Genomic DNA, 13,930 nt, shown 5'->3' on the forward strand with positions numbered 1-13,930 from the left:
ATAAAAAAACAGCAGTAGCACTGGCACTAAATCCCTCCGCAGCTTCTATATTTTGCTAACCTAACTGGCATCGCGTGGCGCTAGTCGCGTAGGCTGCTATAGATACGCGTAAATGTAAGCAACGACGCATTCGGAAAATGCGAAGTCGCCCGCCACGGTGGTCTCGTGGTTATGGTGCTCGACTGTTTACCCGGAGGTCGCGGGATCGAATCTCTGCCATGGCGACCGCATTTTCGATGGAGGCGAAATGCTTGAGGCCCGTGTGCTTAGATTTAGGTGCACGTTGAAGAACCCCCTTTGGTCGAAATTTCGGGAGCCCTCGACTAGAGCGTCCCGCATAATTATATCGTGGTTTTATGACTTTAATCCCCAACAATTATTATTATTATTATTGTAAAATACGAAGTCCTTAGAAAACTCCACACGCTTACGTCGCATTAATGCAAACAAGACTCGACATGCGAGCTGGATAGCCTACGCATGCATCACCGTTCATTCCGGATGTGCATAGCTTCCGATAACAGTGTACTGTGCACTCGCCGTTGTAACTCGATACAATGGTGGAGCAATCACGATAAGCGAGCACCAGTGATATCCGAAGCCTTCTACATCCGAAAAAGCAAAAAAAAAAAGTGCTGATGCATATGTGTAACGCAGCCATTTCGCTTCGTTCGAAGGTGATTTCACATCCGTCGGAGTGATTTCATCTCGTCAGTGTCCGCTGTTTGTTCCTGTTGACAGGCGCCGCACATGCGCTGCTTGAAAGAATTCATGTTTACTTGTTGGCGAACGACGCTGGTATACTTTCCTTGCGTGGTGTTTTCAACTCTTAACGCTTTGTACACAATTGCGTACGCCACTTGCTTTTCCTAGTTGTACCGACTGGGGGCTAAAAAAGAGCCAGATAAATTCAGCTTTGAATGGATTGAACCTCCTGAGTAATAAATGCGACTTCGTTTAGCTTCACTTTGTAAGGCTCTGTTGCACACGATCATTTCGCTGAAGACACCACCACGTTCGACGAGACGTTTGACGTGCCGATTTCTGCGAGCCACGTCCAATGTATCACTTCACTTTGTTCGAGACGAACATAACCGAAAACGAATTTGAACTATATTTCTAGCCTGAGAATGCATTCTATTTATGCAAAAAACGCAGCGTGAAAGACTTCAGAATAAATTATGAAAACCAGCAGACAATCAAGCCAAGGCTTGACTGTCTTGACTCCTTGGCTATATATATTGTCTGTGGGTTCTCATTGACCCTTTGAGGGATCATGGGACAAATCTGTCCCACTTTTTCTTCTTCAGTAAAAGCTTCCTCCGCCGCTGCGCGTCGGCCGCGGCGCAATGATCTTCTGCCGCCGTGGGTCGGAAAACCGAGAAAAAATATTCCACACATTTACGGCATGTGGTATTGGTGATACGTTGAGTTCAAATTCGTTTTGTTCTGCAGAAAGTTTTTTGAACTGTTGTCCCATTGCGTTCATAATAATAATACTAATAATTTTTGGTTTTTAACGTCCCAAAACCACGATATGATTACATGAGTGTCGGCAGGATTTTGTCTTGAGGGGTGCAAATCCGCTAAGCATCGCGGCTGGGGGAGGGGGGGGGGAGCGCTGGTGTATAGCTTGGGTGAAGCCAAGTGCTGTTTTTTTTTTTTTTTTGTAAAAGGTGGCAACCCTAGTTGTGTTCCAGATTTAGCATCACTAAATAATGAAGTATTCTTTACAACACTTGAAAACAAACACGCTTGTTCTTGCCTCGAAAGTACGCATTATCTATTAATGGAAATAACAGTACTGTATTGAGTGAGAAACTTAACTTATCGTCTGCTGCGATGCCAGGTGCGTCTGTCCAAGTGGCCTGCTCCAACGCATCTCTCATTTTGTTGTGAATTCGAGTGACAGGAGCGTGACGGTGCGTCTACGTATACCTTCGCCGTCGTTTTGCAGTCGATTTGAAAGAGTTTTGACAAGTTAGTAGCGCTTATCGAAACACGTGAGCTCTATGCAATTTCGTGCACTGGCGTGGGACGCTACATCTATGCGCAGCGGTGAGTGCACAACGCTTTGCTAAAACTGTCAAATATAACCTGTAAAGCTGCAACATCGCAGCAAAGCAAGAAACCTAGCGGTCTTCAGCCTCTTTGAACAGCAAAGGCACTGCTTGTGTGCTTTGCAACGCGTCCCACTACTCACGCCTCGCGAAGAACGAAACTGAAACTGTAGAAAGGTCCGTAGATAGTTCGCTAACTAACGCTATCCAATCCGAAGCCTGTACTTCCCAATCATTCCCATGGTGGTTGAACGATCGCAGCGCCAGTTTCCTCTCTAAGCTATTGTACGAAACTCTGTGATATGCACATACTACACGCGTGGCCTCCGATAAGACACCGGCGTACCGCATCTCGGAGGCCATGGCCCACGCTGTGGGCGATTTCGCTGATAAGGTATGCCAGTCGTGTCGCTGTCTGTGTATGCCTGACGCGTTCAGATCGATGATAACGCGCACTGCAGTTTTTGATAACCACGCTTACCGAGGCGTTCTTATCGCCTCACTCAAGGCTAACACGCGGTGCTCGCCGCCAGTAGGAATTCCGCTGTCGCCGCAGCAGAGATAAGGGTAAAAAATTGCGAGCGCCTGCGACAGCACATTGCGACAAGGAGGGACGTTTTCCGTTTGGTTGTACGTAACCTAGTATCAACGTGTTTTGCTGCCAATGTTAATCCTCAGAGTTAGCCATTACAACGCAGCTGGTGGTTGAGAAAGGGCTCTTTCCACAGATCTGGCACTTCAAGATAATATCTGTTCAGCACGTCGAAAAATAAATGTCGAGAAAACAAATAACAGCGCACAGTGACAACGCAGACAAGAAAGGACATCACCGCAGCGGTGTGGTGGTGTCCTCTTTTCGTGTCTGCCTTGTGACTGTGCACTGTTTTTTTTTTTTTCTGACAATGTTTAACCGACATGGCTAAGTCTTCATATATTCAGCTATAATCTACTACTGCACTAGTGTGGTCCATAATCACCACTAAGTACTTCTTTAAAAACCAGGTATCCGATTACAAGTGAGCAAACACAAAGCTAACTAATGGAACTTTGCGTGGGATAGTTTTGCAAGACAATATGAGAGGCTCGAGCTTGCACGGTTCCCAGGGCACCACTTGCCCTCCCTAGCAGTCATGGGCACGTTACCAGTAAAAAGTAACAGTGTTACAGTTACAGTTACCTAAGCCAAAAAAGTAACTCTGTTACAGTTACAGTTACAGAGGTTCCGAAAGTAACTTGTTACAGTTACAGTTACTGTGCAAAAGTAACGTCGTTACTTTTCCGTTACTGTATAAAATAATAGATCACAATTCAAATTATAGAATTTATTTAATAAGGGTTGCACGTCGTAAAACCCTATAGACGAAGGAAACATAAAAGGGGGCCCAACATCAGCAATCACTTTGAACGCCTCTTACTTGAAGTGGAAAACGTGGTTGATGTACTGGAACGACGGCAGTATATCCTAAGACGTTTATTAACTATACTCAGAAGCGCATGCGAAGAGCAGCAGGGAGTGCATCACGAGTGGTTACGACGTCCATTGTGTCTGCTCCATATGTTTAAGGTGTGTCAGACTCTGTTCGGAGAGCTTCCGGTCCGCTGGGCATACAAACCGTTTTTAAGTCCCGTTATTATACCTTGGAACATGACAACGTGTGTTCACGAAATCCTAAGACTGCACACCTGCGGATGATCATGGCGGTATCTAAAAGTGCGATGCGCGGATCGGCGAAACGGGCAGGAAATGATCATAGAGGCCAAAAGAACTGAAGCGGAATGTCGCTAAAGCAACCCATGCAACGCGTTCTATACTCTGTTCCAGAAGTTCCGTGCAGCACTGTGGAAGCTACAGGCCTTCTCAACCAATCAGGAGGGCGAGCACATCTAAGTGTATCCTTCCGCGCCCTGTCATCTGCTAGCGGCGAGCGCTGCAGCGAAAGCGGCAAGAGCGTCTCGGGACACTGTGCAACTGCGCAGTGAGATGAGCTGTAATTGTGAAAGCGGTTAAATATTCTCCTCGGCACCGTAAAAGCGCGCGTCTTCGAGATACTTGCACGATATCGCACAGGTGAACCAGGCGCCGCCATTTTGACTAAGGAGTGACCAAATCTGCCACCGCGGACTAATCACAACCCAAGACTGGGTCCTCCGCGGCGCTGTGGACGCTCGGGCTGTGTGGACTACTCATAAAAGTTTAGACAGTGTCGTACCATTCCTTGGTACTTTATAAGTAAAAACGTAACACATACGAGCCACAACAGCGTTATTTCTTTCGTCATTTGCATGTTATAACACGTACAAGCAAGAACTCTTTCTTCAGTATCATGGAGCCACAAAAATTGTTTTATACAGAAAATGCGACAAAATCGTCATACAAATCACAGCTACAACACGCAGAGAAGCCTTCAAGTAAAAATCCTCCGACAAGACCGCTTGCAAAAGCCATGAGGACAAACAACGGGCTACGTATATGGGGCACTACATCTCGCTTCGCAACAACCTGCGCTCGAGGGTCGTGTAGCCTTGGCTCTGCTGCACGGAACTTCTGGAACAGAGTATAAGACCGAGCTTGTTGAGCACTGCTGGATGACAGGTCATAGCTTTGACCTAAACAATGCGACGACGCCGGTTTGTGAACGAAGGTGGGGGAAAAGCAACTCCTGGAATCGTGGTTTATTCGCCGCGGCTTGCAAAAACAGCCGCGGCCCCCCACTGGACATTTACAAGGACATGTGTGACTAGTGGACTGGTTGACCTCGGCTCATTTTTTTTTATGATGCCACCTGCATTGGGGGTGAAACGACTGTCATTTTGTTAATAATTGTTGCATTAAGTCGGAGTAAACATATATATTTCACAACCAGTTTCAAAGAAGTTTTAAAATATCGCTTCGCTATAGTTCACGGAATTTCTGGCCTTAGCCGTTTCGCGTTCTGCTGTTTTCTAGCCACCTGCCAAACACGATTAGCTCGGAGCCTATGGCTACAAACATGGCATCCTAATGCTCCTCCACCTGTACACCAAGAACATAGCTAGATGCTCAAGTGACGAAAAGGATATATATGCAAAAAAAAAACGGACGCGAACTTAGCAGGCTGTTCAGTTGAACCACGGTTGATTTACATGTTGCGTTAATGACAGACCTCCAACCTCGGTCTTCTGCAGGGAAGATAATACGCTTAGTCACCTCCTCTCCTAAAGTGCGAGGGGAGCCCTATTCTGGAAAGTTGAGGGGTGGAGAGGATATATGGTAAAGAAGAAAGTTCGAAAAAGTGTTGCTGTTGGATAATTTTTCGTAAAGACAGAAGTAACTGTAGCGGTATTTTCCGTTACAGTTACTGCGAAAAAAGTAACAGTGTTACAGTTACAAGTTCCTCTAACTTAAAAGTAACTAGTTACTGTTACAAGTTACTGAAAAAAGTAACTAGTTACCGGTAACGCGTTACTAGTAACTAGTTACTGCCCAAGACTGCTCCCTAGGCAAGGTGATCCTACAAAAGGTGAAGCTGCAAACGGGGGTTTTAGAGTCGCAGGTGAATAGAAAGAAGAAGCACCCTGTTATTAGCATCTCCTATCGGCAATGAGTTTCCCATCAAGCGAACCCCCCCCCTCCCCCCACCCTCCTCAAAAAAAAAAGAAAAAAGGGTGGCCGCAAGTTGCGGTTGAAATGTAGGTTCTTTTGTGCGTGTTTTTTTCCTGTGGACAACAAGCTTGGCAGGCTCTTGCGCAGCTGTGGACAGGTAGGCTTACGAATATCAGAAAGTCATGGAAAGGAAAATGACAGGTGTAACCTTAGGGGTCAAGAAGAGGGCAGAGTGGATCAAGAAGAAGAAGAAATGGGCCGCGCACGTAGCACGTAGGCAAGATAACCGGTGGTCATTAAGGGTAACTGACTGGATTCCAAGAGAAGGCGAACGCGCGAGGGGGAGACAGAAAATTAGGTGGGTAGATGAGATTAAGAAGTTTGTAGGTATGACGTGGCAGCAGAAAGCACAGGACCGGGTTGATTGGCGGAACATGGGAGAGGCCTTTGCCCTGCGGTGGGCGCAGTCAGTCTGATGATGATGGACAAGATGGCAGAAATACAAATAAAGTTCACGGGGGATTGCGATGCGGGCTTGCTGGTAACACATCTTTCGCTCGCCACTTTGGCTATAACTGTGTCTTCTGATTTTCGAAGCGCATGCAAAAAGGAGCCCGATGTACTAGAAATAAGAGTTGGATGCTATGAGCGTCCCCTTTAAAACGGGGCGGTGACATGTCTGCCACCAGGCTCGAAGAAAAAAAAAAAAAAAAAAAAAAAAAACTTCCTTGTTTCATGTTGGCCTAATACCTTATCTACATTGATTAAATCTATGTTATTATACCAAAAAATATAAATTCACGGTCCATCTCTCTGCCTCTTAAGGCAGAATGACCTTATTTTTCCCCCATTATTTATTTTTGTTCTTTATCTCTACTTTTCTGCCACCAATACTCTAACCGTCTCTTACTTATTTCTATCGCGGACGTGTTCAGCTTTCCATTGTTGTCCCTAAAACCCAAGGCTTCATGTAGACTCGTGCCCACACGTATACCTGGGTGAATATCGCCACATTCAATCAGTACATGTTCCATCGTTTCCTTAGTTCCCCCGCAGCATGTACATTGTTCTTCTTCGTTACTAAATCTCGCTTTATAACTACGCGTTCTAAGGCAGCCCGACCTTGCTTCAAACAGTAAAGCGCTTCCCCTTGAATTATCATAAAACCTTTCCCTCCTTATTTCGTTTTTTCCTTTTCGGTAGTTACTCAGAGCCGGCTTCTTTTCCATCGCTGCCATCCAATAAGTCCTCTCCGCCTCTGACCTTCCGCTTAATGCTCCTTGTTGCCATATCGCCCGCACTGCCAGCCGTATATTTACTGGTGAGCCTCCTAGTTCTTTTTCTCCACTGCGTGTCAACGCTGAAAACCTTCTCTGCCCATCTACTGTCCTTCATTTTCCTCAGCCTCTCTTCGAATCTCATTTTGCTCTGCGCTTCCCTCACTTCAAAGCCTGTCCATCCCATATCACCCTTTACCGCCTCATTTGTCGTCTTCCCGTGAGCGCCCAACGCGAGGCGGCCCACCGTCCTTTGATTTACATCCATTCCTGATTGCACCTCTGACTTCATGCACACCACTGAGTTCCCAAATGTAAGCCCCGGAACCATCACACCCTTCCACAGCCCTCGAAGCACCTCGTACCTATTGTATCCCCATAAAGCTCTGTGCTTCATAATTGCAGCATTCATCTTTCCCTTTGCTACCGATGCTTTCTCTTGTACCTCCATATATCTATCCCCCTCATTTACCCATACTCCGAGGTACTTGTACTCGCTTACCCTCGGTATTTTTTGGCCCTGTATTAATACCGTATGGTCTCCGTGATCATTGAATACCATCAATCCACATTTTGTTGCACTAAATCCTAGTCCTAGAGCCTCACACTCCCTTCCGCATATATGTGCCAGTCGCTGTATATCATCTTGACTGTCCGCAAATAAGACAATATCATCAGCATAAAATAGACCTGGAAGCTTCTGCTCAACCATCGCTCCGACCTGTTTGTGTGACAAATTAAATCCAATGTTGCTACCTTCTAGCGCTTTTTCCATCCTCGCCATGTACAGCATGAATAACAGCGGGGACAAAGGGCATCCCTGTCTCAGCCCCTTGCTAATTTCAACGCTGTCCTTGCTACTTATTCCTTCCCATTCTATACAAACTGTATTTTCTCGGTATATTTCTCTCAAAAGCTGTACACAGTCGTCACCTATGCCCGCTTCCTTCAATATATCCCACAAAATTTCCTGATTAACGTTGTCATACGCCCCGGTGATATCTAGATAAGCTACGTATAAGGGCCTGTTTTCTATTTTAGATATTTCTATACACTGGGTAAGAACAAACAGATTATCGTCTAACCGCCTGTCGATTCGAAATCCATTCTGAAGTTCTCCCAAAATATCATTTTGTTCTACCCACGCTTCTATTTTTAATTTTACTGCCTGCATCGCCAACCTGTATAGCACCGATGTAATTGTTAGCGGTCTATACGAGCGAATGTTATCCTTTTCTCCCTTGCCTTTATAGATTAAGTTCACTCTACTTTTTCGCCAACTGTCTGGTATTTCCCTCTCCTGTAAGCACTTTTCTACGGCTTTCAGCAGTGCTTCTTTAGTGTTATGTCCGAATTCGTTAATGAGGCTGACGGGAACCCCATCTAAGCCCGGAGTAGTGCGCTTAGGAATTTTTCCTTCGGCCTTCTTCCAATTGAAATTCTCTAGTACTACATCTTCGTCGGTTGCACTCCTTTGCGTACTTTTACTCACCGGGGGAATCCCCTGGGGGACCTTTTTAAACGAATCGGCTGTTATCTTTCGGATGTAACCTAGCGCTTCATATCCTTCCAATTTATTTCCTCCGCGCAGAGGCCGCGGTTGGCGCCCTGTGCGTCCATGCCTGCCTGCATTAGTCCTGTCTCTCACGAGGCCAAACTACCACACCTGGCGACAACTTTCTGTGGCAGCACTGCCAAGGCTACGGAAACGAAGCACACACTTTTCACTACGCCGCTGCATATGTAGTCTGGGAACGGTAACTTCTGTAGACTACGTAGCATAAAAGGAAGCATAACAAGAAAAACAAACAGGCATTATGCTCAAGACTTATTGTACTGCAAGTAAGAAAGCTTATCCCGCGAAATATTCTTCGTTTTTTTTTTTTTTTTTTTGCTATTTCTAAGTTTTCGGGCTATCTGGTGTCGATTTCACGTTTTCCTGCGCCCGTAAACAATCGCCTGCAAACGGACTACCTGGCGCAGTAACACATGTGGAGAAGCTCCGCCCACGTATAGCTTTGGCTGTGCTGCCACAGAAAGTTGTCGACAAATAGCCAAATGGCTGCGCAGAGGCCGCGGTTGGCGCCCTGTGCGTCCATGCCTGCCTGCATTAGTCCTGTCTCTCATTTTGCGCTACAAGGCCCAGAAGGAGGGCCAAAACCAAAATGTGTCATTCGAGCCACCATAGCCAAAGCATTCATGGGTCTGCTATCAAGCCCGATGAAAAATTGGTGGATTTCGGTGGCGGAGTTGCATATAACGTTCCGTTATCGCGAGGAAAGTGTTATCTTAAGCAGACGGGCCGCTGTCTAGATAACAGATAAGTGGATTATAACGCTTCTCGAGGGGACTGCCACGTTCGAATCTTTCGCTCCATTGCAGAGAATGCGGCTGCGTCTCTGCGCTTTCAGAAGCAAGGGCACTCTCGCGATTAAAACGCAAGGTGACACATTGGAAGAGGCATATTTTATAAATGGACTGGGTGAAACATGTCTCGCGAAGCCTTCCGTCATGCTGCATGCCACTGAATTAGATTACCCGATTGCTAATCACTTGAGTGACATCTGTTTTTTTGTTCCATGAGTTTTTTTTTTTAGAATGTTTGTAGTGACCACGTGCTTTTTAGCACACCTTTATATGCGCTTAATGAAAACCAGCAGGTAATCAAGATAGGGAACGTTAATTGTACTGCTTTAAGTGTATTGTTATAACTGTCATATAATTGTGAAGAAAGTAAAGTGGACGAAGAGACAACTTGTCGCTGGCAGGGACCGAACCTGCGACCTTCGGATTCGAACGTCGCAGGTTCGGCCCCTGCCAGCGGCAAGTTGTCTTTTCGTCCACTTTACTTTCTTCACATCAATAACACAGTCACTACAATACACTTGAAACAGTACAATTAACGTTTCCTATACCTCCTTGGCTTCATTATCTGCTGGTTTTCATTAATGTTGTGACGAAGAAACGAGCCCTCGAAAATTCCCTTGTTTATTCCCTTGTTTCAGATGAGTTCGTACGTTGATAGCTTGCGCTGTGTGCTTCTTTTCCTTGCTCTTTGTTATCTTACACTGCCTAGTTCGAGATGCGATACAAACTAGCCCAGAAAACAACCCTTCCAGATTTTAGTTAGTACTTCATCTTGTCGTACGTGTAAACGCCAGCAGCTAATTTTACAGACGGCTTGCATTGACGTCATCGAAACCGCCATGTCGGAGTACCAACATGGTGGAACGCCAAGTCTGTGACGTCACGTTAGTGTTATCAGTACATGGCACGCAGGTTCCTTCGTTATTGGTGCGCAGAGAGGCCCACAAAGCCTTCCAGCGGCGTCGCCAGGTGATTGTTCTGCCCTGACGTCATCGAAGCCGCCACGTTTGAGCATCAGCGCCTTAAGAAACTGCGTGCAGCATTCATGGATTGAAACGGGACAATTTAGGGCTAAGTAACGCACATAATTTCATCTCGACAGTCTTCAGTTCGGGTCATATCGGCGTGATTTCGACTCGAACGCGTAGATAAGAGCCAACGTTATCATTGGGGACCAGATTGGTCACGATATACGTGGTTATCTCGAGCGATTGCGAATACCAGTCGTTATACTAAAAAGTTAAAACTTTGATTTCTCACTTGAATGCGTGAGTACCGTAGTAAATGACGACACATGCAAGCTATGATCGCTACCTGTCATGTGAAATGCAAACTGACAGTTTTAATCGCAGAAAAAAAACTCATTACAAAAGCACACACAGACAATAGTTGATAAATCGAGTCGTTAATGTGAACCGAAAGTTCCCTTTTTTTTTCGTTGTATGTGCGCTTAACGCGCACGTCTTACGCTCAAAAGTAGGAGAAAAAGTAAAGTTGTCAAAATGTAACGCGAATCCGCGTACGCCATAAGGAAGATAAAAATAAGGAAACAACGGAGAAAAAGCGGTCGATAAAGGCGCGAGGACGTAACGACCTGTAATAACCCGCGTGTGAGGAAAGGAAAGCGCCAAAAGTTTCGGTGTGGGTCAAAGCCCGCAGTATTTGGCGTCGGGCCCCTTTCTCTGACGCAACACGGCGCCACAACGCGACAAACGAACTAAAAAAATGAAAAAAGTAGTCCGCGCTCTTTGCTGAGAATGACGTAACCGGAGTGCTCGAAGGAATAAAGTGCCGAAAAACGGCCACAGTCTCGAAAGACGAAGGTTGTGCAAAGAAAAGAATATGAAAGTGCTTTGGAAGGAAGCGGGGGGAGGGGGGGCTATGCGCCCCCCCTAGCCCCCCCCCCCTTCTTTTTATTGGGTTGGGGGGGGGGGCGCAAATTCGGTCTCGTAATCTTCATCACATAGCGAGCAGTTAAAAGGACCTCGTGAAGATCACTTGAAATCACTACGAAGAGCATTGAGCACGTCCGCTGAAGCTTCGTTCGATGTGGATTTAAAACAAAGGGTGGAAGCTGGAACACCTTGCCGAAAAAATGGGGTGCACCTCGGAAAATCTCTCCAGTCCGCGGTTGCTTTCAGCACCGAGCAGTAGTTTTTAGCTGTTCGTACATACGTTAGGCTAGTTCTTTTTTTTTTTTTTGGTATACATTCATAGGCGTGCGCACGGGGTCGGGGGCGGCGATGACCCCCCCCCCCTTTGATGGGGGAACCAGGGGAACCCTGCGCACGCCTATGCATACATTTCGTGTTCTTTCGTGACGGGGAGGGGGGGGGGGCGCACAGACAAACTGTGGGGTACCCCTTCGAAATGCGTGCCCCGCGTACGCCAGTGGTTCTGGGGATTCCAAAAAACCTGACACTTCGCGACCCAAAGGTGTCACCGAAGTCATTGTTTGGGGCTGCTGGAAGACGCGGGGCGGGCATCGTCTTTACTTGGAACTTTCTTCCCACGGCGTTTGGAAGGCGTCAAGTGTGACTAAAGCGGGCTGGCGAGGAATTCCGAACGAGAAAAGAAACGAGCGAATGAGTGCCGTCGACTCGACGAAAAGGCAAAAAAATAAAGGTAAGTAGGTGGCTGAAGGAGGTAGGCGAGAAGACGGCCATGCACAGACCCGGTCGCGTGCGCTCACGACCTCGAAACGAATGCGGGCAGACCGAGGCAGGAACGAGCATGCAAAGAAACACTCTTGGCACCAACGCAGGGCCCCGTACAACCAACGCGATCGCTCGCCTCTTGAATCGAACGAGAAAGCAGGCACACGAACACACATCACCGACGACAAACAATTGGGGAGCCAAGTCCCGACAACCGAAAGCAAAACCGAAAAGACAGGAACGGTGCACCGGAGGAGGGAGCTCGCGATGACATTTTTTTGTTTCGTCTCTCGACAAGGGAGGGGAAATGAGGTTTCCGCGAACTGCAGGGCCTGTCGCCCGAAAGGAAACACGACGAATAAAAGAGCAAAACAATAAAAAAAGAGAACTGAAATCCCGAAAGCGGGCGGGGGTGCGGCGAGCAAAAGACAAAAAAAGAGAGGACTCACGGTTCAGCTTCGATGGACTTGAGTTTGGCCACATAGTTGGACGGGATGTAGCCCTCCTGCTTGGTAGACTTGGAGCGGGCGAACCACCAGTCACCCTGGGTGTCGTTGAGGATCTCGAGGTGCTCGCCTTTCTTGAAGCTCAGGTCTTCGTCCGTGCGCGCGTCATAGTCGTAGAGCGCGACGAATATCTTGGCGCCGCCAGGGCCGGGCCCCGCCGAAGTCTCGACGTCGGGCTGCACGGTGATGGGCACCGTGGGACCATTGCGACCGACGATGCCGCCGCCGCCGCCGCCCGCTAGCTCGATGTGGTGCACGGGCCTGCCCGACACCGGTTCGTGGGTGGTCACCGGGCCGATATTGATCGAGGCTACGTCCCCGCGGTCGACGGGGGCCTGCACCGACTCCTTCTTGGACGTCGACTTGGAGCCCGCCGATCGGCTGAAACAGCTTCCCATGATGGCGTCCCGGTTTTACTTAGAGCAGACGAAAAAGAGAGGTGCGACTTCTCGGCTTCGCTCGGTCAGCGCCGCGACGGCGCATTCATCGTCGACGGCCAAACACCGTCGTCCATGGTAGGCCTGGCACGGCAGCTCGCGGAGCGCGGCACGTACAGCACGCACGAACACATGAAACACGGGGGCACGCACGCACGCACACACACAACCCCACCACGGGCAAAACTACTCCCAACTCTCCAACAGCACAGGGCGAGCTTGCGGGCAGCTCCGAGCCGCACGGAAACACGGACCGCCCGTCCGGCTAGGCGAGGCTACCGAGGCGCTGGTTGGTCCGTCGCGGCTCTAGGCAAATGAGAATATCCCTCCGCGACAAGATGGCGTTGCGAAGTAGTTCCACCTGTAAGACTGCGCAATTCTTCCTCGCGCGCTCCAGTAACGCGCAACTACGCATTTGTAACCCGGGTTACAGTACGTTTTAGCGAATCGCGGAGTACTTTAGCGTTTTATTTAGGTAGATAGAACTCTTTCGAAGAAGAAAGCGGATGATTATCTGAAGCGTCAGTGTGACGCGGCTCGCTCGTTGTTGCCCGACGAGGAGTGCGGCCACCGCTGGCAAAAGAGAAATTTCGAAACCGAAACCGGGAGTCAACTTCGAAACTAGTGTTGGTACTTGTTTTCGCGAGACTCTAAGTGCTCTTCTGCGTAATGAAATCGTCGAAATAAAATACGCCGGGCTCTCTGAGCACTCCAAAGACCAAAACCCAAGAACCCTCTCACAAATGCAGCATCTAAGAGGGTCATTTTTCGTGGTTGCCACGCGCAGCATTCTTGCAAAGAGCAACGAAAAAAAAAATGGAGAGGAGAGTGAAAGTGTGGGGTGTTCTTAGCTCCGATATGCTAATGGACTCCTGCTAATGAGCTTTCGGGGTAGCGCTCGTGTCGCTACGGAGGCGCAAAATGTCAAAAGGCTACAAAACCGCAGCCCGACAGCGCAGTGCTTCGTCGCACGCCGCTGCGAGCGCCCTAGGAGCTTTAATACGTGCGTCTTCTCTTCGGTTCTTTAATCTCGCCCTCCTACG

The 13,930-nt window shown here is 48.0% G+C and overlaps 1 protein-coding gene across 2 annotated transcripts in view; it reads right to left on the reverse strand.

The window, feature by feature from the left end:
- LOC119372145 (tyrosine-protein kinase Src42A) overlaps positions 1-13,151 on the reverse strand; it is an 83,743-nt gene extending 70,592 nt beyond the window's left edge. Inside the window, exon 1 of one of the 2 annotated variants that reach the window (XM_037642605.2) lies at positions 12,394-13,151. In XM_037642605.2, coding sequence (XP_037498533.1) covers positions 12,394-12,848 — 455 coding nt within the window. In that variant the 5' untranslated portion in view covers positions 12,849-13,151. The remainder of the gene's footprint in view (positions 1-12,393) is intronic. The other variant, XM_037642606.2, reaches the window with a different exon arrangement.
- Positions 13,152-13,930: the final 779 nt, after the last annotated feature.

This window comes from Rhipicephalus sanguineus, chromosome 10 (assembly GCF_013339695.2).
Source record: "Rhipicephalus sanguineus isolate Rsan-2018 chromosome 10, BIME_Rsan_1.4, whole genome shotgun sequence".
Lineage (NCBI taxonomy): Eukaryota > Metazoa > Arthropoda > Arachnida > Ixodida > Ixodidae > Rhipicephalus > Rhipicephalus sanguineus.